The following is a 23,880-nucleotide window of genomic DNA, read 5'->3' as shown; positions in this document are numbered from 1 at the left end:
GAGCCAGAGAGGAGGGAGGTCCCCCCTCTAAAAGCTCTCGGTGTGGGGAACATGACAGCCAGACCCAGCTCAGAGTGAGATGAGATCTCTAACTGTTCCCACGACTCTTCTCCATGTCACGCTCAGCACTCAGTCACTCCACCATCATTATTCACACTCAAGCTCTGTGTGTGTCGGTTCAAAGCCCACAACAGGACTCTGAGACCAGATCTCTGCTGGACCTGCGCTGGACGCTGTACCTGGACCTGGGCCGAACCTGGACCTGAACCTGGACCAGCTGTGTTCCTGCAAGAGTGACGGTCCATGGGTCATCTCATTCAATTTAAAGATGTCCGACCGACTGCTGCACAGAGTCCAGCTGTTTAATAACAAGAATCGACTGATTCATTTTGAAACTGTTATGTTATCCAGGACAAGTTTTTTAAACCTGAATGTTTATTTTCAGCTTCGTTCTTCACAAAACATTTAGATTTCACATCTGAAAAACGACCAACAAACCAGTAGAACCAGTCGAACTAGAAGAACCAGTAGACCAGTAGACCAGTAGGACCAGTAGAAGCGAGTAGAACCAATAGACGACCAGTCAGACCCCAGCGTAGAAGCAGTGAAATCCAGTAGAACCAGAAGAAACCAGTAAAGCGACAAACCATAAGAACCATCCGAAGCCAGTAGGACCTAGGACCAGTAGGACCAGTAGACACCAGAAGAACCAGTAGACGCAGCAGAACCAGTAGACCAGTCGAAGCAGTAGGGACCAGTAGAAACAGTGAAATCCTCAGAATCAGTTAGACCCGCAAGAACCAGCAGAACCAGTAGAACTAGAAGAACCCATAGACCAGTTATGAAGCAGTAGAACCAATGAAGCAGTAGACCCCCAGTGAGAAGCAGTGATCTAGTAGAACCAGAAGACCAGTTAGAGCAGCAGAACCAGTAGAACCAGTCGAAAGTGCCAGTGCAGTGACAGTGGCAGAGTTAGTGGAAACCAGTCGAGAAGCCGTCTTCATCTCTTGGTCTTGTTCACTTGTCTCCACACAACCTTCTGACTGGTGTCTGACTGCATGAGTATATAAAACAGGATTTTTTTGAGGCTAACAGATGCGAGCTGCTAACAAAGCTAACCCTATTCCAACTGAGTTCCTCCATCAATCAAAATTTCTAGTCTTTTCAGTCACTGTGACAACAGAATAGAAACATGTCAGTGATCAGACCGCTGGACTCAAGATCGCTTCTCTGTTCATCTTGTCTGCTGTGTTGTCAATCATACGTCAGCTCTTTGGGTTTTCCCTTCAACAGACAGAACTGTTTTCGTACACATTGCATTCACTCTGGCGTCTGAAGAGAAAGTTTTTTTTTCAGTCTGTGAGAACAGTTTTCTGCTGGATACAGGAGAAAACAAGCAGAACATTGTATTGTCAAATGTATTCCAGAACAATGTTTCACTGTTTCTGGTTACATGCAGTTAGATCCTTGATTTGTGTGTTTCTCTCCAGAGGAAGCTGAGCTAGAAGAACCCATGAACCCCAGCAGTGTCCATGAGAGTGGACTGGTCTCTGTGTTTGAACCTATCTCCTCAAAGATGGACGTCATCTGTTGTCAAAGGTGAGGACTGAAAACTGACAAGCAACAACAAACAGGGTAATGTGACAGGGTTCATGTGACCTCTGGTGCTGGTCACCCTTTTTCTTTGAATGGTTTGTTTGGTAACTGACGACAAGAATGTTGATGTTTTAAGTGAAATTCGTTTCTCATTCCTGTTGACAACGGACTTCGCTTTCAACAGTCGGGTGGTCTCTTGTTGGCTTTTTTAGCTTCCAATATGCCTCCACCACATTTTCAAAGGGGAAGGTCTGGACTCAGGCTGGTTTCTACATCTTCCCTAGGTAGACTTTGCCCACGATGGGTGATACTGTGACTGGACAGAAGTCCATTGATCCACAAATCTGGTGCCGGGCTGAGGTTTGTTCTGCTGTGTAGAGTGTTGTCCTGTATTAGTCGCTGCTGTCACACGTTTCAGCTGGCCTCTCTGGTTGGGATACATGTAAACTGAGTCCACATCGTAGGACACCATGGTTTCATCTGTGTTCCAGTTTCAGTCCTTGAACCTGTTCACAAAGTCCATTTTGAGTTTGTGGACATGGTGAGGGTGTTGCCAGCCAAGGGAGCTAGGAGGTGGGCTCCATGATTGGTGATGTTGTTATGTCAGTGAGTTGATGCTGCTGGTTGCTCTAGAGTGGACGCCCCTCTTTGTGTGAAGGCCCATACATCACAGGATGTTTCACCAGGAAGGACAGCTGTCCTATAGTTGTCACTTCTGGGGTTTTTGTGTCTTCTTTCTTTTCTAACTGTTGTAAACTCTCTGTAGACTTTTTCTTGTATCTGCTGGGGGCTCGCTCTCGCGTGTTTCATGTGTGTTCAGGTCACTCAGGAGTGGGTGTGACCTTGGTGTGATTGTCAGCGTGTTAAGACCACTGAGCATGCTTCCTCCACTAAACAGTTTTAACAGGACAGGTAGCATCCAGTTTCGCTTTGTGTAAGCTTGTGTGTGCTGCCCACGTGTGTCTAAGAGGTCAACAAGAAACAAGTGGAGGACTAAACCAGACAAGACTTGCGAACAACACGTAAATGAAGCTGAACAGAAATGCAGACTGGACTGTTGATTCTCAGTGGGATCAGCAGTCCGACCAACACTTTAATGTCAGGGGAAAGCATCTGATTCAATGTTGGATCAACACTTGAATCAAAGGACCTTTACCTTGTGTTGTCTCTGTGTGTGGACAGACATAATGTGACTCATTCTTCATGATTCCTCACAGAGTGACCAGGAGAGCTCAGAGGTTCCCAGTGGTCAGTCTGCCAGCAGCATCAAACACCTGGACTCCATATTTATGGTCTGTACATGGACAACAACTACTTTTACATCTATTCTGTTACAATCATCTCCATGCTGCACTCTTTAGACCAGTGGACTGTCAGTCTGTCCAACATGGATCTGATGTTTGGTTCCATGATTTGACTTTGATTGTGTCATTCATATAATATTCTGTTCCAGCTGCTGGGGGAACATGTCACTTTTGTGAAGAACGAGCTGAAGAGGATCCAGAAGGGTCTGAGTTCGAGCCAGGATGCTTAGAGAGTCAGAGGGGGATGAGGGGTGTTGGCACGTGAGGATGAGAGCAGAAAGGAGGAGCAGCAGAGAGTCAGGTCTTCTGAAGATCACACTGCACTTCCTGAGGAGGAATGAAGCAGGAGGAGCTGGCTGACTGTCTGCAGAGCCAGTAAGAGGATTTCTCTAAAGATTTAACCTGTGGATGATGACACGTTTACTGATGTCTCAACAGATCAAATAAATTCATTATACACATTTTTTAGGAATTGGTCATATTGTTTCTTCTTTTGTGTTCTAGGATATCTTGTTCCCAGTTTAGTTTCAGCGTAATTAAATCTAACCTGCAGAAGAAGTTCCAGTGTGTGTTTGAGGGGATTGCTAAAACAGGAAACCCAACCCTTCTGAACCCGTCTACACAGAGCTCTACATCACAGAGGGAGGGACTGCGAGGTCAATGAAACATGAGGTCAGACAGATTGAAACAGCATCCAGGAAACCAGACGACAGACAGAAACAACAATCAGGTGTGAAGACATCTTTAAGCCTCACCTGGAAGAGATGAACCAATCAGAACAGTGATGACAAAGGGAGTGGCTGGCATGGGAAAACAGTCTTACACAGAAGTTCACTCTGGACTGGGCTGAAGACAAAGCAACCAGGACATACAGTTCATGTTTCCATTCACTTTCAGAGAGCTGAATGTGCTGAAAAGAGAAACAGTTCAGCTTGGTGGAACTTGTTCATCACTTCTTCACTGAAACCAAAGAAGCAGGAATCTGCAGGTTTCAAGACTTCCAGGTTGTGTTCATCTTTGACGGTCTGGATGAGTGTCGACTTCCTCTGGACTTCCACAACACTGAGTCCTGACTGATGTTACAGAGTCCACCTCAGTGGATGTGCTGCTGACAAACCTCCTCAGGGGGAAACTGCTTCCCTCTGCTCGCCTCTGTAACCACAAGACCTGCAGCAGCCAATCAGATCCCTCCTGACTGTGTTGACATGGTGACAGAGGTCAGAGGGTTCACTGACCCCAGAAGAAGTACTTCAAGAAGAGATTCAGATGAGGAGCACAGGCCAAGAAGAATCATCTCCCACATCAAGACATCCACGAAGCCTCCACATCATGTGCCACATCCCAGTCTTCTGCTGGATCTCTGCTACAGTTCTGGAGGTCTGTTGAAGACCAGAGAGGGAGGAGAGCTGCCCAAGAGCCTGCTGGATGTACATCCACTTCCTGGTGGTTCCGTGCAAGTGAAGAACATCAAGTATGATGGAGCAGCTGGCAGATCCACACTGGAGTCCAGAGAGCAGGAAGATGATTGAGTCTCTGGGAAAACTGGCTTTTGACAGCTGCAGAAAGGAAACCTGATCTTTATGAATCAGACCTGACAGAGTGGGTCATCGATATCAGAGCAGCCTCAGTGTCTGGGTGTCACACAGAATCTTTACTAGAGGAGAGAGGACTGTTAACAGGACCAGTGTGTTCGGCTTCGTCCATCTGAGTGTTCAGGAGTTTCTGGCGCTCTTCATGTCCATCTGACCTTCATCAACTCTGGAGTCAATGTGCTGTTAGAAAACAACAGAAATTCTGCAGGAGACACACTTCTACCAGTGCTGTGGACAAGGCCTTACGAGTCCCAATGGACACCTGGACTTGTTCCTCCGCTTCCCTCCTGGGACTTTCACTGCAGACCAATCAGACTCCTACGAGGTCTGCTGACACCGTCAGGAAGTGACTCAAGAACCAATCAGAAACAGTCGAGTACATAGAAGAGAAGATTGAAGAGACTCCCTCTGCAGAAGAGAAGCTAAGCATCAACCTGTTCCACTGTCGAATGAATGGCTATGATCGTTTCTCTAGTGGAGCAGATCACCGCTACCTGAGATCAGGACAGTCTCTCTACAGCGAAACTCTCTCCTGCTCAGTGGTCAGCTCTGGTCTTCATCTTACTGTCATTCAGACAAAGATCTGGACGTGTTGACCTGAAAGAAATTTCTTGCTTCAGAGGAGGGTCTTCTGAGGCTGCTGCCGTGATCAAGACCTCCAAGAAGCTCTGTAAGTGTGATTTATTCATCAAGAAATACTCTGAGACTCTTTCAAACTGGAGAAAAAATCTATTCTTGTTCCTTTCTGTTGTTTTCCCAGACTGAGTGGCTGTAACCTCTCAGAGAGAAGCTGTGAAGCTTGTCCTCAGTTTCAGCTCCCAGTCCTCTAGTCTGAAAGATCTGGGACATGAGTAACAACAACTGCAGGATCAGGAGTGACGCTGCTGTCTTCTGGACTGGAGAGTCCACACTGTACACTGGACGTCTCAGGTCAGGATCCATGAACCCATTCAGCTTGATGAGCATTTAAAGACATAGACAGTTTTTCTTTATCTGACTGGCGCAGCAGGACCCTCAGATGATCTTCCATGTGTGTTGTTTTGTGTGTTTTCACGGGCGTCAGGCTGTCTGACTCACAGAGGAAGGCTGTACTTCTCTGGCCTCAGCTCTGAGCTCCAAACCCCTCCCATTGAGGAGCTGGACCTGAGCTACAATGCATCCAGGAGACTCAGGAGCGTGAAGCGTGCTGCTGCTGCTGGACTGGAGGGATCCAGACGAGACTGGACACTCTCAGGTATGACGAGGCCTGCTGCAGCCACCAGGACATCAGTGTGATAGAGGAGAAGAGCTGGAAACTTTCTGTGTCAAAGCTCTGACAGATCTCAATCTATCTTTGTCTGCGGTCCATAGTCAAAAAAGAAGATTCCTTGTCCTTTCCTTAACACACTTTTCCTCGAGCCTCCATGGAAAACGTCATGAGGTCAAAGAGGAATTACACTTTCTATGAAGACAATCTATAGTCAGTTATGTGGGCCATTCATAGTGGTTATATGTTTCATGAGCTACACTCATAAACACAACAGAATGCTTCTGATGCACATCATCATCATTAAACCTTACTTGATGTGGCTCTAAAATGACTTATCACTTCACAGTCTTATGGATGCTCTTGACTAGTTAGTTAAATTAAAGGTTGACTGATGGGGCATATAACATATTAGGACTACTGTGGTAAAGGATGGTCCAGTGTCTCCTCTGCTAAAGGAGACAAGAAAGGAAGCAGTGAAGCTCTTTTCCTTCTTCAGAGAATTCAAACAGCTCTTATCATGGCTGACACTTAAATCCTTCTGGCTCATTTCACTCAGTGAGGAACTTCCTGAACACAAAGACTTGGCCGGAGCCTTTGACTTTGGTTCTTTCTAATTGGTTCCCTGCAAATGTTGAAAGTGAAACCTGATTAGATTCAATAAAGGATTCAAAGGAATCAGATGGTGGATTTGGACTGAATCAGATGAATCAATCCCAACCCTCCATGTGAACAGAAAAACCAAACTGTGTCTGAGAGTGATGTAATGTCCATGTTTGCATGCTGAAAGAGGATGTGCTGGCCTGACCCCCCTCCTCCTTTCAGGGTGGAGCCTGCTGGAGTCCGATGGTTGAGTCCAGGTCTGAGGAAGTGTAAGTGTGTTTTTAATTTGATTCATGAAAACAAACCATCTTCAAACTGTGACATCACTCCTTCAAATCTCTGATGTCATCATCAATAAATGAACAGATGATAGATTAATAACTGTCTTGTTCTCTCCATCAGATTCCTGTGAACTCACAGTCGACACAAACACAGTATACAGAGAGATTAAACTGTCTGACAACAACAGGAAGATGACACGTGTGGAGGAGGTTCACTCATATCCTGATCATCCAGACAGATTTGACCACTGGCCTCAGCTGCTGTGTAGAACTGGTCTGACCGGTCGCTGTTACTGTGAGGTCGAGTGGAGAGGAAGAGTTGATGTATCAGTGAGTTACAGAAGAATCAGAAGGAAAGGAGTCAGTGATGACTGTGTGTTTGGATGGAACGATCATTCCTGGAGTCTGAGCTGCTCTGATGGTGGTGGTTACTCTGTCAGTCACAATAACAGATCAACATCCATCTCCTGCTCCTCCTCCTCCTCCTCCTCCTCCTCCTCGTCCTCGGTCTCTCACAGAGTAGCAGTGTATGTGGACTGTCCTGCTGGCTCTCTGTCCTTCTACAGAGTCTCCTCCGACACACTGATCCACCTCCACACCTTCAACACCACATTCACTGAACCTCTTTATCCTGCGTTTGGACTCTGGTGGCCTGTTTCTGGTTCTGATTCTTCAGTGTCTCTGTGTGTTCTGTAGGACGGAGAGTCTCCTCCTGTTGGACAAACATTGTCTCTGCTGAACAGATCAGTTGAGTGTGTCCAGGATCACACAGCTGATGTTCTTTCTGTCCCACACCATGTGTCCCTGGTTAGATTCTGGTGGGGCCCTTTGATTTTATTTGGTTGCGTTTGATTATCAACTGTCACATAATTGATTTAGATGTAATGAAGCTCTTTTTTTCATAACTCATAATCCATTAATTGTCAGAAGATATCTTAGTTCTTCTGTGCGTTGTGAAGGCTGTTTGATCCTCATGAGGTCAATTTTGAAGGTCCAAGTGAAAAGCTCTCAGAAAGACAGATCAGCTGCCACCAACCTGTTTTCTCAGGGAGGCAAAGTCCTACTTTGGTGTCTAGAGGATGTGGGTTCAGTTCAGTTGAATTTTAAGGTCTATGTTCAAAGGACAGAGTGAAAAGTGCTGAGAAGGAGTGAACACCTATGTCTGCTCCAACAGCTGAGGATGGTAGAGAAATGCTTTGAGGTTCAGAGGACGTGGGTTTGATCCTTATGAGCTGCAGCGAACTTTAAAGTCCAACACCCAAAGTAAAGACTTAAGGCGCTCAGAGAAGAGGTCTCAGCAGCAAGGGGGATTTGGTGGCATGGTGTGTTCGTTTCAGGACTGCAAGGCTCCAGTAGTGGAGGTGGAAAGCCAGGCACCTGGAACTGGATGGTTGCTTGTTTGGGAAACTGTGGTTTGATTCTTGGCAGAATTTTGAGGTCCAGGTCCAAAAGAAAGACTGAAAACCACAAAGAACTAATGCTCAGCTGTGTAAGCCACTAGCTCTGCTTTGAAGTTCAGAGGTCATGGGTTCAATCCTTACAAGTCCAACATCCACTGTAGACTTAAAATCGCTCACGGGCGAAGTCTGACAACGAGAGGCAGTTGGTGGCCTGGTGGGTTTGTTTCACAACCGCAAGGTGCAAGTGACGCAACACTACTACTAGAAATACATGGAGATACATACAGTCTACCATGGACTGTGGTTTGTTGACAGTCAGTACCTGAAGTAACGAGGTACAGACATTAGAGAGTGAAACTAAAAACCAACAAACTTAACAACTACATCAGCTCTGAGGCAACAGGTCAATGGCAGGTGGATTGGTGGCATAGTGTCCCTCACAAGCTGTTTCCTGTTTTATTTTGTAGTTCTCTCCTGTCTGTGTCTTATCTTATTCTACTTCCTGTCTTGTTTTTTTTACTGCATGTCTTTACATCCTGTGTTCCCTTTGCGTCCCTCCCCAGTGTTTTTTCCTCGTGTGCTTTATGGTTAGTGGTTTCGTATCTTCTCTGTTTCTTGACCCTGCCTTTGCCTTTTTGGATTATTTGCCTGGATTTCCAGCTGCTTTTTGTTTTTGTTGCCTTGCCACACCTGCCCGCATGTGGGTCCATTCCTGAACCCCCCACCCTCCATCATGACACAAGCAGGACCAGCTGAAATTATAATGAAAAGATATTTGAACTATGAGTGTGATCAGAGCAAACAAGGACTGTTCGTACACATTCCCTGATGTTTTCACAAAAAGTGTGTTTTAAAAAAATGAATGAAACATTCACAGACGTGACTAATGACTGCAGCTGGTGAATAAAGTGCTTCCGCTTGTGATAATGTGTCCAGCTCGTCTGACTTTTGCTTCATCATGAGGCTTTCTTCCTGTGTGTGTGTGTGTGTGTGTGTAATGGCTTGAATGGAGGTTCAAGGCCATGAGAGCAGTCTAATGGGTTTATATTTACCTGCTGCCACATGCTGTTCAATTTGTTCCATTAGAAAAACAACAAAAACAAAAAATGACTGACATGCCAGCTTCAGTAGATAATCTGTACACCAACACATCGACATCACCATATAACGAGGATATAATACATGTGATTATATAACCGTGATAATCCCAGTTATAATTTGTCATAACAGGTTATAATGCATGTTCATAATGTGTGGAGCCTTAAAAAGGTTCCAGGTGGACTCACCTTTCTGTGGGGGTCCATTAAAGAAGATAAACCTCTGCACAATCACCGTGAGGGTTCAAACAAAGCAGCAGGTGTGTGTGTGTGTGTGTGTGTGTGTGTGTGTGTGTGTGTGTAACTGTACACCCTGACCCGCAGGTCTGAATCCCGTCTCCTCTCCGATGATGACATGTCAGTTTGGTGTTAATCTGCTAAACCTGCCGTCTGACATTTAACACAGCGAGCTGGTGAACACAGATTTACACGGTTTGACGTGTGTTGTTTTAAAAAGACAAATCTGACGTGAATCATAAATCATCGTGTTCCAAACTCAAAGAATCGACGTTATGATCGCTGTCACGAGAAACTTCAGCTGATGGCTTTTCACTGGACGGAGGAGGAGGGGTGATCTTTCATTGATTGACCATCATAAGTGTGTGCTTACACGCATGAATGAGTGTGTGTGTGTGTGTGTGTGTGTGTGTGTGTGTGTGTGTTTGTGTGTGTCCTTGGCTGAGAGTATAAAAGTCGTCTGAAATCGTCGGAGTGACAGAAGAGGAGAGAAACGACAAATCTCCATCCGACGACATCGAACAACAAGAAAACGACTGCAATAAGAGAAAGAAGAAGACAGAGTGGTGAGAGTCTGAATTATTATTATTATTGTTTAGTTAGTTATTTACCTTTAATACATACTTTATAAATATTATAATTATTTAAGCAGAGGAGACAATAAAATATAAAGTGACTTGATTAAAGTGATTTTAAATAAGTTGTTTGGATGTTAGAATAAGATCTTATACATTAAATGTAATTTAATCATTTGCAGTAATAATGTGATAAATGCGAATCAAATGACTATATAGTATATATATATGATTGTGTGTATGGACTTTATATAAAGCATGTGTGTGCAATATAATTAAATAAATTACATGAATGTCAAACTACTTACAGAGACTTTAGTGATACGTGGTCGATTTAACGTATTATTTATAATATACACATTGTATGCCGTACTTATATATAGATTTGGTAAATATATATTTATATATTTGAGAAGTGGTAATTAAGTATAATTACACACTGCAGCCTTCTTGTATTTAACATATATCTGATCGTTATGAATTCAAATTAAAGATGTTTGTGTGATGTGTCTTTTGTGTGCTTGTCTCTGATTGGCCGGCAGGAGAAGAATGTGTCCTGCGTGGCTGTTGGTGGCTGTGCTGGTTGTGGGCGTGGCCAGAGGAGCTGTCAGTCAGTGCTGGGAGCATCCGAGCTGTCAGGTGCTCGACTCTGAGAGCAGCATGATGGTAACACACGATCCAACCTTTACCAACCTTTACTTCACCGTGTCCTACCTTCACTTGTCTCCTTTCCTTCTCCTGCAGGAGTGCATCCAGCTCTGTCACTACAACCTCACCGCAGAGACCCCCGTCATCCCAGGCAGAGCCCACCTCCAGCCTCCACCTGCGTCAGACTCCTCCTCCTCTCCTCAGGTAAAACGCTCCTACTCCATGGAGCATTTCCGCTGGGGGAAGCCCGTCGGCCGGAAACGCCGCCCCGTCAAAGTCTACACCTCCAACGGCATGGAGGAGGAGTCCGCCGAGGTTTTCCCAGGAGAGATGAGGAGGCGGGAGCTGGCCAGTGAGTTGTTATCAGCAGCAGAGGAGGAGGAGGAGGCGCAGGAGGTGATGGAGGAGGTGGAGGAAGACCAGCAGCAGCTTCTCAGGGACGTCCAGGAGAAGAAAGACGGTTCGTACAAGATGAAGCACTTTCGATGGAGCGGCCCACCGGCCAGCAAACGCTACGGAGGCTTCATGAAGAGCTGGGACGATCGCAGCCAGAGGCCGCTGCTCACGCTCTTCAAGAACGTCATCAACAAAGACGGACAGCAGCAGAAGTGACAGACAAACGGTGACCAACGAAAGCTCTGTACCTTTATCTGAATGACTGAGAGAGAGAGAGAGAGAGAGAGAGAGAGAGGTTTTGATATTTTTGTGATTCCTGTAAATACCTGTAAATGATATAAAAACAGAGTTATTTGCAAGCAAAGGACGAGTCACGTCTTTCTTTGACTCAGACATGCAGGTAACGTCTTACCTGAAACCCACAGCAGACACATTCAGAGAACAGTGTCGAACCCTGAAGTCAAACTTTGAAACTACAACACATATTCAAGACACATAAGCAAAGATCAAATCATCAAACCAACAACTCTGACGACAAGCGAGTGAAATGAAACAATAAATATGAAGTTTATTATTTCATTAGCAAAGCACATTGACGAGACGTTTACAGAAGGACGACACGGTGAACAATAAGCTGGTCAATCCGTTTCTCATTTAAAAGGAAATGTGTAGATCAGCTGACATCAAGGGGTGTAGTTCAACGTTCAAGTGTGAAGGAGAAACTACGCTGGCTGAGAAAAGTCTCCATCTAGATTCAGTTTGTTCTGATCCACTGTTCCGTGGAAGACGAGCCGTGGTGTTCTCGAGTCTTTAAAGTCGAAACAACTCGAGTCTCATTCTGAGGTAACATAAAGATTTGAATCACTAACAAAAACAGAATTAGGAAGATTCGACTCTAAATAAATACGAGGACCTTCAAATCACAAAACTAAAATCACGAATGAGCCAAAGAAACACGATTCATGAAGTAAAGAAAGCTGGTGACAAAGTCTAATAGACACACAGGTCAGGAAACTTCATCTCATGCAGCGGCGTGGAGCGAGGCGGAGAATGTCCGGACGGAGACGGAGGAGGACGGACGATCAGATCAAAGACCTGATCCAGTTTAGACTGAAGCAGAGAGGTCTGCAACGAGAGGAGGGGATCCGTTATCAGCTGGGCCCATTCAGGTTATAACAGGGGTCAGGGGTCAGAGGTCAGAGGTCACTCACCCTGGCTCCACAGTGAGCAGCTATCTCCTCAAACGGCGCCGTCTGAAACTTCTCCACCACCTGCATCCTCCTCCTCTCGTCCTCCTCCACACTTCCTCTGTCTTCTGCAGCATTTCAAAAGAAAACCAGCCAATCAGAACGGAGACTCATTAATATTAATGTCCCTGCTGGAGGTCGTTGTTAAAGTTTTTATTTTCTAAATCAAATATTAATGTGACATCATCTGATTTACTGAGCGCTCACTCACCGATGGCGTTCTTCAACGTCTCAAAGGTGATCTGCTCTGTCTGAGGTCGCTGCACGAGAGAGAGAGACATCAGACAGATAGACAGGTACACACAGACAGACAGACAGACAGACAGGCAGACAGGCAGACAGACAGGTACACACAGACAAACAGACAGACAGACAGACAGACAGACAGGTACCTGCTGTGTATCAGGACAGAACTGAGGGTCCATGTCAATCTGCAGAGAGATGACATCTCCGATACTCTTCCTCTTTGACAGACGATCCTCGTCTAAAACACACACACACACACACACACACACACACACACACACACAGTACTGCTGTCTGAATACTTGTAGCTTCTAGTAATGAGAGTACACTGTGTATGGCGCCCCCTTCAGGGTGTCTACAGATATCAGCGTTTATCTGCAGAATTCATGGGACCAAATAAGAAAACATTAATGTAGTCTGAGTGAGTAAATAATTAAAACGTGTGTGTGTGAGTGTGTGTGTGTGTGTGTGTGTGTACCTGTTAGCTGAGGTGTGTACGGTGTGTTGAAGCGTTCAGTGTGTGCGCTGTAGCTGCTTCCTGTCAGAGCCTCGCAGATGTTTGATTGGACGAACAGAAAAGCTTCGTCAACCTTCAGCTCACCTTCTGGAAGTCTGACACACACACACACACACACACACACACACACACACACACACACACACACACACACACATCATGACCATGCTCCATCAGACTCAGTATATTGGTAATAACACACACCCTCTCATGTGTTACTGTCGTGTACTTTCTGTTACACCGTGGACAGAACAAACGTTTTACTACTGTGTTTACAGTTGCAGGTCAGGTACATTTACTCAAGTACAATTTTAAGGTACTTGACTTAAATATTTCCTGTTACTTTATACTTTTACTCCACTACATTTACACGGGGAGCTGTTCGTTGTCCGTACCTGGGTTGGTCACAGAAAACGGCATCAGGCAGCAGGTGTGGAGCGTCCTTCTGACGCCTCTCCATGACCTGCAGACACAGGAGATACATAAACGACATGACGCAGTGTAAACACACACCTGGATTACCTGTTCACACACACACACACAGTATCTCTTCACCTGTGTGACGTGCTGGTGCAGTGGTGGAGGCGGACCGAGCTGAGCCAGCAGGTTGAGGAAGGCGGCACAGACGGCGTGAACACCACAGCGGTTAAACACTGACAGACACTCATGACTGGACAACGCCAGCTCCTGATCAGCCAATCACAAGAGAGAGAACACAATGACCCCGAGAAAGAAACTGCCATCAAATTCAAAATGTTTATCGCATTTTAGCAGGATGACTTCAGGTGTACCTGCAGAGCGAGGACCAATCGGATCAGGTCCACCACCACCTCCTCATTGGCCAGTTCCACACTGAGTACGGCCAACAGGGTGACGAGGGCCTGGTAGTGGCCCCGCCCACTGCTGTCCTCCTTACAGGTCAGGTAAACATGTCTGTAGAGACGCTGAGCATGCTGCAGGCACGGGTTCGTTCATTAGAGATATTTACTTCATAATCAACATTTGTGATGATGTGTTGGTGGTGATGCTCGTTATTCAAAGACTGAAACATTTCCTCACCTTCCTGATGAACAAGTTGTCCTGTCGAGAGCATCGGTCCTCCTTCAGCTCCAACACTGACACGTCAAACATCACACTGTGGACACAGAGAAGAGCTTCACCTCGTTTAATAAAAGTCTGTAATCTACATACTGCACATGTTCACTCCCCAGTTTACCCTCATCACTGGCTCTGTGTTATTTGTGTTGAGTTGTGACCTGGCAGCGGCGAGTCTGGTGGCGTTGTGGCGTCTGTCGATGAGCGAGGTGAGGATGGACAGGACCAGCAGACGGATGTCCGGATCCTCCATCAGAGTGAAGGACAGCAGAGGCTCCAAGAAGGACGAGGGCAACGCCGTCAACATGTTACTGCTTTCATAACGCTCTGACACCTGAGGACGGGACGGAGGCCGGGCGGAGAGGCAGTCTTTAGACTGTGAGGCCTTTCACTCAGAGATAAAGGTAGTGATTGGACAGCAGGGTATGCAAACACAGATGGAGGAGGCTAATCCAAACAGAAGCTGCAGCGACACTGAAAACTAAAGTGGATTCACCTGGAGGAGAGACTTCAACAGCATCACCTGGATCATTCTGCTGCCTTCAAACCTGAGGCCAACACACACAGGTGAGGTGTTTAATATTCATGACATATATGGTTGGTTGTGAAGAGGAGGAAGTGAGCTGGTGTGAGCGGTACCCGGCGTTAGGTGACCCCAGGGCGGGGTAGATACCAGGAACGGGGATCTTCCCCATGATGAACAGCATGACCTCTGACCTCTGGTAGATGGGAAGCGTATTGGCAAATGATCCTGGAAAACACAGGTGACACACCTTGAAAACTTTTTAATGACACCTGGAAAACAAAGAAAAAAAACTCCCGCCGAGGCTGACCGATAGTTTTGATGACGGCGTCCTGCAGAGTTTTCTCTTCACTTGAGCTGGTCTTGTGTTTTCCGGCGTTGTCATAGTAACCAGTCAGCTGGTAGTCGACGCTCTGCCTGAGCTGTCGCAGTAACGTGTTGAACACTTCCAGTACTGTGGGACCTGCGGTACACGTACATGAAGGATTATTTCCATAGCACACAAGATGAGCAGGCAGGCGTGAGTCCAGAGGCCGAACACTGACCGACAGATCCAGTCGCTTCGATAACAGCAGCTTCAGACAGGACCTCCACTATCCCGGCTCTGACTGAAGCTGGACTCCTGCTGTTAGCGTCCAGGTGACCCAACAGCTGCTGGATGACCAGGTGTGAATGCTGAGACTGAGACAGTTCAGTCCAGTTAGGGGACAAGTACAAACAGTTAATCAGTCAAGTACAGGTACGCAGGATGAAGTACTCAAAGGTCCAGTCTGTCGAAGTCTGCAGCATCAATCTGTTGTCACATATAATCAGTTTTATCAGGTAGTAATGTCGTATTAATACCACACAGTAGCACTTGGTGGTAGTACTTTACTTTACTCACTGACCTGGATGGAGTACATGATGATGTGAAAACAGTGAACAGCAAAGCTGCGTCCTTCCCAAAGACTGCGACTGTCCAGATGCCTGAAACACAGAAGTACAACTGATAGATACAACTACTACTACTGATATATATACTACTACTACTGCTACTGATATATATACTACAACTACTGATATATATACTACAACTACTGCTACTGATGTATATACTACAACTACTGCTACTGATAATCTACTACAATACTTAATACTACTACAATACTGCTACTGATATATATACTTACAACTACTGCTACTGATATATATCTACTACAAACTACTGCTACTGATATATATACTAACAACTACTGCTACTGATATATATACTACAACTCTACTGATATAATACTACACTAAAACTACTGCTACTGAATATATATACTACGACTATACTAACTATGCTACGATATATATACTACAAACTACTGATATATATACTACAACTACTGCTACTGATATATATACTACAACTACTGCTACTGATATATATACTACAACTACTGCTACTGATATATACTACAACTACTGCTACTGATGTATACTACAAACTACTGCTACTGTATGGTATACTACTACTACTGATATATATTACTACAACTACTGATGTATACTAGTACTATGCTACTGATGTATACTACTACTACTGATATATATACTACTACTACTGCTACTGATATATATACTACAACTACTGCTACTGATGTATATACTACTACTACTGCTACTGATATATATACTACTACTACTACTGATATATATACTACAACTACTGCTACTGATGTATATACTACTACTACTGCTACTGATATATATACTACAACTACTGCTACTGATGTATATTACTACTACTACTGCTACTGATATATATACAACTACTGCTCTGATCTATATACTTACTACTCACTGCTACTGAGTATACTACAACTACTGCTACTGATGTATACTATACTACTATATATATACTACAACTACTGCTACTGATGTATACTAGTACTACTGCTACTGATGTATACTACTACTACTGATATATATACTACTACTACTGATATTATTCTACTACTACTGCTACTGATATATACTACCAACTACTGCTACTGATGTATATACTATATACTGCTACTGATATATATACTCTACTTACTACTACTATATATATACTACAACTACTGCTACTGATGTATATACTACTACTACTGCTACTGATGTATATACTACTAACTACTGCTACTGATATATATACTACAACTACTGCTACTGATATATATACTACAACTACTGCTACTGATGTATATACTACTACTACTGCTACTGATGTATATACTACTACTACTGCTACTGATATATATACTACAACTACTGCTACTGTGTATACTACTACTACTACTGCTACTGATATATATACTACTAACTACTACTGTACTGACTATATAACTATACTTATATATATACTACAACTACTGCTACTGATTATACTACTACTACTACTGCTACTGATATATATACTACAACTACGGCTACTGATGTATACTACAACTACTGCTACTGATGTATACTACTACTACTACTGATATATATACTACAACTACTGCTACTGATATATATACTACAACTACTGCTACTGATATATATACTACAACTACTGCTACTGATATATATACTACAACTACTGCTACTGATATATATACTACTACTACTGCTACTGATGTATACTACTACTACTACTACTACTACTACTACTACTACTACTGATATATATACTACAACTACTGCTTCTGATGTATACTACTTAACTACACTACTGCTACTGATATATATCTACATACGCACTGATATATTACTACAACGCTACTGATATATACTACTACTACTACTTACTGATATATATACTACAACTACTGCTACTGATGTATACTACTACTACTACTACTGCTACTGATATATATACTACAACTACTGCTACTGATATATATACTACAACTACTGCTACTGATATATATACTACAACTACTACTGATATATATACTACTACTACTACTACTACTGATATATATTCACTACAACTACTGCTACTGATGTATACTACTACTACTACTGCTACTGATATACTACAACTATGCTACTGATGTATACTACGTACTATGCTACTGATGTATACTACTACTACTACTGCTACTGATATATATACTACAACACTACTGTACTGTATTATACTACAATACTGCTACTGATATATATACTACAACTACTGCTACTGATGTATACTACTACTACTACTGATATATATACTACAACTACTGCTACTGATGTATTACTACTACTACTGCTACTGATATATATACTACAACTACTGCTACTGATGTATACTACTACTACTACGCTACTGATATATATTACTACACTACTCTTACTGAGTATACTACTACTACTGATATATATACTACAATACTACTACTGATGTATACTACTACTACTGATATTATACACTACAACTACTGCTACTGATGTATACACTACACTATTGACTGATGTAATACTACAACTACTACTACATGATGTATACTACTACTACTGATGTTACTACTACTACTGATATAATACCTACTAATGACTATTCACTACTAACTGCTACTGATGTATACTACTCTATTACTACTACTACTGCCTACTGAGTTACTAGTCTATGCTACGAGTATACTATACTACTGATATATTATACTATACTGATTATATACTACTACTACTGCTTACTGTGTATACTAGTACTACTGCTATGATGTATATAGTACTCCTCCTGCACAGTGTGGTTGTCTTCATCAGACAGGTCTGATGGTTACTAATGTGTCCGTAATGCAAGCTCGGCCCAACAGCTCCCTGAAACCACACCTCAGTCTGCTCGGCTGGAGACTCGCTGCACAACACACACACCACACACAACACACACACACACGTTAGTGTAGAGCGCGTTTTTGTTGTGGTGTGTGTGTGTTGTGTGTGTTGTGTGTGTGTGTGTTACCTGTCGGTGTGTGTGTGCTGCTGCAGGTTGACCAGCAGAGCGGGGACAATTCTGTCCCATGTGACGTGGCTCCCAAATGTTCACCTGCAGCTCGTCGTCCACCGTCTTCCTGACCACGCCCTGCAGACCACGGATCCCCGCACACGGATCCTGCACACACACACACACACCACACACACACACACACACACACAACACACACACACAGATTACTCCATCTGTTGGGTCATGTCAGCACTCTGCTGATGACGTCACACTGACTTGTTTTGGATGTCGAGGTCTCCGTGTTCAGAGTGACCACATCTCACTGAAGCGAGACACGACGAAAGTCGTAGCTGCGATGGTAGGACGGCGTGTCCTCCTCGATGTTCGGCGAACTTCACAAACTACACAGAGAAAAAACCAACACTTATGTTTTCCTTGCTTTGTGTAGCACTTGCAGTACAAGTGTAGTACAGTGTGTAGTACAGTAACAGTACAGTGTGCAGTACAGCGTCAGCATGTACAGTATGCAGTACAGTGTACAGTACAGTGTGCAGTACAGTATACAGTACAGTGTGCAGTACAGTGTGCAGTACAGTGGCCAGTAAAGTGTAAGTACGTAAGTACCAGTACAGTGTGCAGTACAGTATAACAGTACAGTGTACAGTACAGGTGCAGTACAGTGCAGTACAGTATCAGTACAGTATACAGTACAGTGTGTCAGTAAGTGTGCAGTACAGTGCAGTACAGTATACAGTACAGTGTGCAGTACAGTACAGTACAGTGTACCAGTACAGTGTACCAGTACAGTGTTGCCAGTACAGTGCAGTACAGTATACAGTACAGTGTGCAGTACAGTGTGCAGTACAGTATGCAGTACAGTGTACAGTACAGTGCAGTACAGTATACAGTACAGTGTACAGTACAGTGTGCAGTACAGTGCAGTACAGTATACAGTACAGTGTGCAGTACAGTGTGCAGTACAGTATGCAGTACAGTGTACAGTACAGTATGCAGTACAGTGCAGTACAGTGCAGTACATTGTAACAGTGCGTGCAGTACAGTGCAGTGCAGTTACAGTATTCGTACAGTACAGTGTAAGTGTACAGTGTGTAGTACAGTGCAGTACAGTGTGTCAGTACCGTGTACAGTACAGTGCCGTAAGTGCATCGGCTACCAACTACAGTGTACAGTACAGTGTGCAGTACAGTGTGCAGTACAGTGCAGTATTCGTATTACTAACAGTACAGTGTACAGTACAGTGTGTAGTACAGTGAGCAGTACAGTGTGTAGTACAGTGTGCAGTACAGTGTGCAGTACAGTGTGTAGTACAGTGTGCAGTACAGTATGCAGTACAGTGTGTAGTACAGTGTGCAGTACAGTGTGCAGTACAGTTGTGCAGTACAGTATGTAGTACAGTGGTCGCAGTTTACAGTTATGTAGTACGTATGCAGTCAGTATTGCAGTTACAGTGTGCAGTACAGTGTCGTAGTTCGCAGTCAGTGCAGTAACAGTATGCAGTACAGTGTGCAGTACAGTATGTAGTACAGTATGCAGTACAGTATGCAGTACAGTGTGCAGTACAGTGTGCAGTACAGTGCAGTTAGCAGCAGTATTGTGCAGTACCAGTAGACAAGTACAGTGTAGCAGTACATGTTTGGCAGTACAGGATAGTGTGTCGTTACAGTGTGCGTACAGTATGCAGTACGTGTGCAGTACAGTGCAGTACAGTGTGCAGTACAGTATGCAGTACAGTGTGCATTACAGTGTGCAGTACAGTGTGTAGTACAGTATGCAGTACATGCAGTACAGTGTTGCTAGTACAGTGCAGTACAGTATGCAGTACAGTGTGCAGTACAGTGCAGTACAGTGTGCAACAGTGTGCAGTACAGTATGCAGTACAGTATGCAGTACAGTGTGCAGTACAGTGTGTAGTACAGTATGCAGTACAGTATGCAGTACAGTGTGTCAGTACAGTGCAGTACAGTGTGCAGTACAGTATGCAGTACAGTGTGCAGTACAGTGCAGTACAGTGTGCAGTACAGTGTGCAGTACAGTGTGCAGTACAGTATGCAGTACAGTGGCGGACAGTCAGTACAGTGTACAGTGCAGTGCAGTACAGTATACAGTACAGTGTACAGTACAGTGTGTAGTACAGTGCAGTACAGTGTGTAGTACAGTGTACAGTACAGTGCAGTACAGTGCAGTACAGGATACACTACAGTGTACAGTACAGTGTGCAGTACAGTGTGCAGTACAGTGCAGTACAGTATACAGTACAGTGTACAGTACAGTGTGTAGTACAGTGCAGTACAGTGTGTAGTACAGTGTGCAGTACAGTGTGCAGTACAGTGTGTAGTACATGTGCAGTACAGTATGCAGTACAGTGTGCAGTACAGTGTGTAGTACAGTGTGTAGTACAGTATGCAGTACAGTGTGCAGTACAGTATGTAGTACAGTGTGCAGTACAGTATGCAGTACAGTATGCAGTACAGTATGCAGTACAGTGTGCAGTACAGTATGCAGTACAGTGTGTAGTGACAGTATGCAGTACAACGTATGCGTACAGTGGTGCAGTACAGTATGTGAGTCAAGTAAAAATGCAGTACCATGTGCCGTCCTATGTGCCAGTACAGTGTGCAGTACAGTGCAGTACAGTGTGGCAGTACAGTATGACAATGCAGTACAGAATGCATACAGTGTATGCAGTACAGTGTGACAGTACAGTGTGCGATACAGTGTGAATACGGCAGTACAGTGTGCAGTTACAGTGTGACAGTACATGGCAGTAACAGTGTGCAGTACCGTGTGCAGTAAGTGCGCAGTACGACGTAAGTGCAGTCGTCAGTAAAGTGCAGTACAGTATGTGCAGTACAGTATGCAGTACGTTTAGACGATGCAGTACAGTATGCAGTACAGTGTGCAGTACAAGTGGGGCAGTACAGTGTGCAGTACATGTGCAGTACAAGTATGCAGTAACAGTTGCCAGTACAGTGTGCAGTACAGGCGTACAGTATGCAGTACGTATGCAGTACGATGATCATGCAGTACAGTGTGGGGTACGTATGGTAAGCAGGTACGTTGCAGTCAGCAGTACAGTGTGCAGTATGCAAGTAGGTGCAGTACAGTAATGCAGTACAAACAGTCATTGCAGTTACATTGCAGTTACAGTGTTGCCAGTACAGTGCTGCAGACAGTGTGGTCGTTGCAGTAACAGTAGTGCAATCATGTGCATACAGTGGTGCGGACAGGTTAGTACATGTGGCCGGTCAGGTGCAGATAAGTGTGCATACAGTTGTGCGTACAGTGTGCAGTACATTGCAAGTACCAGTGTGTCATACCTGTGCATTAGTCATACGTGTGCAGTACAGTGGCGTACAGCTGCGTTACATTGCAGTAGTGTGCGACATTGCGTACAGGTGTACTGTGTAGCCGTACTGAGTAAGCTGCGTACAGTATGCAGTGAACAGTATGCAGTAACAGTGTGCGTAAAGTGTGTGCAGTACAGTGTGTAGTACAGTATGCAGTACATGTGCAGTACGTGTGCAGTACAGTGTTGGTACACGTACAGTGGTGCAGTACAGTGTGTCGATAACAGTATGCAGTACAGTAAGCAGTCCAGTTAATGCAAGTACAGTATGCAGTACAAGTGTTGCAGTACATGTGTTTGTGGCTTAGTAGCAGTAGCAGTACAGTATGCAGTACGTGCAGTACAGTGGCAGTACAGTGTCGACAGGTACAGTATGACAAGTACAGTATGCAGTAAACAGTGGTCAGTACGTGTTGCAGTTACAGTGTGTTAGTACAGTATGCCGTACAGTATGCACAGCTACAGTAATGCAGCAGTATTCAGTACAGTGTGCAGTACAAGTGGTGCCAGTACAGATGCAGACGTGTGCGCAGTACAGTGTTGCCAGTACAGTGTGCAGTACACAGTGTGTCAGTACAGTGTGCAGTACGTATGTAAGTACAGTGTGCAGTACAAGTATGCGTAATTGCAGTACAGTGTAGGACATGGTAATAAGTGTGCCAGTGTGCAGTACAGTGTGTAGTACAGGTGGCAGTAATCATACGTGTGGCATACAGTGTGTAGTCAGTGCAGTACAGTGTGCAGACAAGTGTGCCAGTACAGTGTGCCACGTAACAGTGTGCATACGTACAGTACGTGCTGCAGTACAGTGTGCAGTACAGTGTGGTACAGTATACAGTGTGCAGTACGTGATGCAGTACAGTGTACAGTACAGTGTGCAGACAGCAGCGGCGTAAACAGTGCATGTGAGTACAGTTGGCACTACAGCTTGCAGTACATTGTGCAGTACAGATGTGCACACTAGTGTCACACAGTGTGCCTCCCACAGTGTAGACAGTAATGCCAGCTACGTATGCAGTGCAGATGCAGCTCACAGTGTGAGTAACAGTGTGCAGTAGCAGTGTAGTACACAGTATGCAGTACCCAGTATGCGTACAGGTGCCAGTACAAGTGGCATGTACAGTGCATAAGTGTGCAGTAACAGTGTCAAAGTGTGCAGTACAGTGTGAGTAGTTACGCAGTACATGTGAAGTACAGTTGCCAGCTAAACAGTATGCAGTAACAGTAATGCAGTACAGTGTGCAGTAACAGTTGTGCAGTAAAGTATGCAGTAAACAGAATGCCAGTACCAGTGTGCGTTACTGTTGCAGTACAGTGTATGTAACAGTGTCTACAGTGTGCAGTACAGTGTTAGTACAGTATGCAGTACAGTTGCCATACAGTGGCAAGTACCAGTGTGCGTACAGTCTCAGTCAATGGCAGTACAGTAGGTGCAGTACACTGTACTGCAGTAACAGTGGCAGTAACAGGTTGCAGTACAGATGCAGCTACAGATGGCAGTACAGTGGGTGCCGATACTATGGTATTGAGTACAGTGGTGCCGTACAGTGTGCAGTACAAGTGTCAGTACAGTGTGTCAAACGTGTGCAGTACAGATTGCAAGTACAGTTAGTCAGTGCAGTACAGTGTGCAGTACAGTGTGCCAGTACCGTTCTGTCGCCAGTACAGTGCAGTCACAGTGTGCAGCTAACGTATGCCAGTTACCAGTGGCATTACACGTGTGCATTACCGTATGTAGTACAGTGTGCAGTACAGTGTTGCCAGACAGTCCTGCAGTACACTGTGTAGTTTACAGTGTGCAGTACAGTGTGCGTACACTGTGCAGTCAAGTGTGTAGTACAGTGTGCAGTACACGTGCTGCCGTACAGTATGTAAGTACCAGCTGTGCCAAGTACCGTGTGCAGTACATGTGCCAGTTACAGTGTGCCGTCCAGTGTGCAGTACCGTGTGTAGTACAGTGTTTGCAGTTACAGTGTACAGTACAGTGT

The 23,880-nt window shown here is 44.5% G+C and overlaps 2 protein-coding genes across 4 annotated transcripts; one reads left to right on the top strand and one right to left on the bottom strand.

Annotated features, from left to right (window-relative positions):
* The first annotated feature begins 5,684 nt into the window (after positions 1-5,684).
* On the top strand, positions 5,685-11,497 carry LOC104939766 (pro-opiomelanocortin). 3 transcript variants are annotated; one of them, XM_027291739.1, is made up of 6 exons: positions 5,685-5,726; positions 6,564-6,610; positions 6,744-9,016; positions 9,380-9,922; positions 10,474-10,570; positions 10,676-11,497. In XM_027291739.1, exons 5-6 carry the CDS (start codon positions 10,481-10,483, stop codon positions 11,189-11,191), a joined length of 606 nt encoding a protein of 201 aa, XP_027147540.1. In that variant the 5' UTR covers positions 5,685-5,726; positions 6,564-6,610; positions 6,744-9,016; positions 9,380-9,922; positions 10,474-10,480; the 3' UTR covers positions 11,192-11,497. The 3 variants fall into 3 exon arrangements, with proteins under 3 accessions (XP_027147540.1, XP_027147539.1, XP_027147538.1); XM_027291738.1 differs by having other exon boundaries at positions 10,474-10,597; positions 10,676-11,465; XM_027291737.1 differs by having other exon boundaries at positions 10,474-11,457.
* A 21-nt stretch (positions 11,498-11,518) lies between these two features.
* Positions 11,519-18,584, bottom strand: LOC104939767 (protein EFR3 homolog B). Its single transcript, XM_027291721.1, has 16 exons — positions 18,541-18,584; positions 15,491-15,569; positions 15,149-15,284; positions 14,914-15,066; positions 14,720-14,831; positions 14,577-14,628; positions 14,242-14,414; positions 14,045-14,120; positions 13,777-13,938; positions 13,541-13,672; positions 13,381-13,448; positions 12,947-13,080; positions 12,615-12,706; positions 12,434-12,482; positions 12,187-12,290; positions 11,519-12,100 (listed from the first exon to the last, which is right to left on the bottom strand). Exons 2-16 carry the CDS (start codon positions 15,503-15,505, stop codon positions 11,966-11,968), a joined length of 1,593 nt encoding a protein of 530 aa, XP_027147522.1. The 5' UTR covers positions 15,506-15,569; positions 18,541-18,584; the 3' UTR covers positions 11,519-11,965.
* Positions 18,585-23,880: the final 5,296 nt, after the last annotated feature.

This window comes from Larimichthys crocea, chromosome XIX (assembly GCF_000972845.2).
Source record: "Larimichthys crocea isolate SSNF chromosome XIX, L_crocea_2.0, whole genome shotgun sequence".
NCBI lineage: Eukaryota > Metazoa > Chordata > Actinopteri > Sciaenidae > Larimichthys > Larimichthys crocea.
Note: the sequence above shows the minus strand (reverse complement) of the source record. Positions and strands in the feature narration are given on the sequence as shown.

Bases quoted from the DNA above. Each gene is read 5' to 3' on its own strand.
- LOC104939766 (XM_027291737.1), top strand. From the start codon at position 10,481: ATGTGTCCTGCGTGGCTGTTGGTGGCTGTGCTGGTTGTGGGCGTGGCC.
- LOC104939767 (XM_027291721.1), bottom strand. The intron at 13,449-13,540 runs GTGAAGAGATAC...CTGTGTCTGCAG, and splicing joins TGCACCAGCACGTCACACAG to GTCATGGAGAGGCGTCAGAA. The intron at 12,707-12,946 runs GTACACACACAC...TGTGTGTTTTAG, and splicing joins GTACACACCTCAGCTAACAG to ACGAGGATCGTCTGTCAAAG.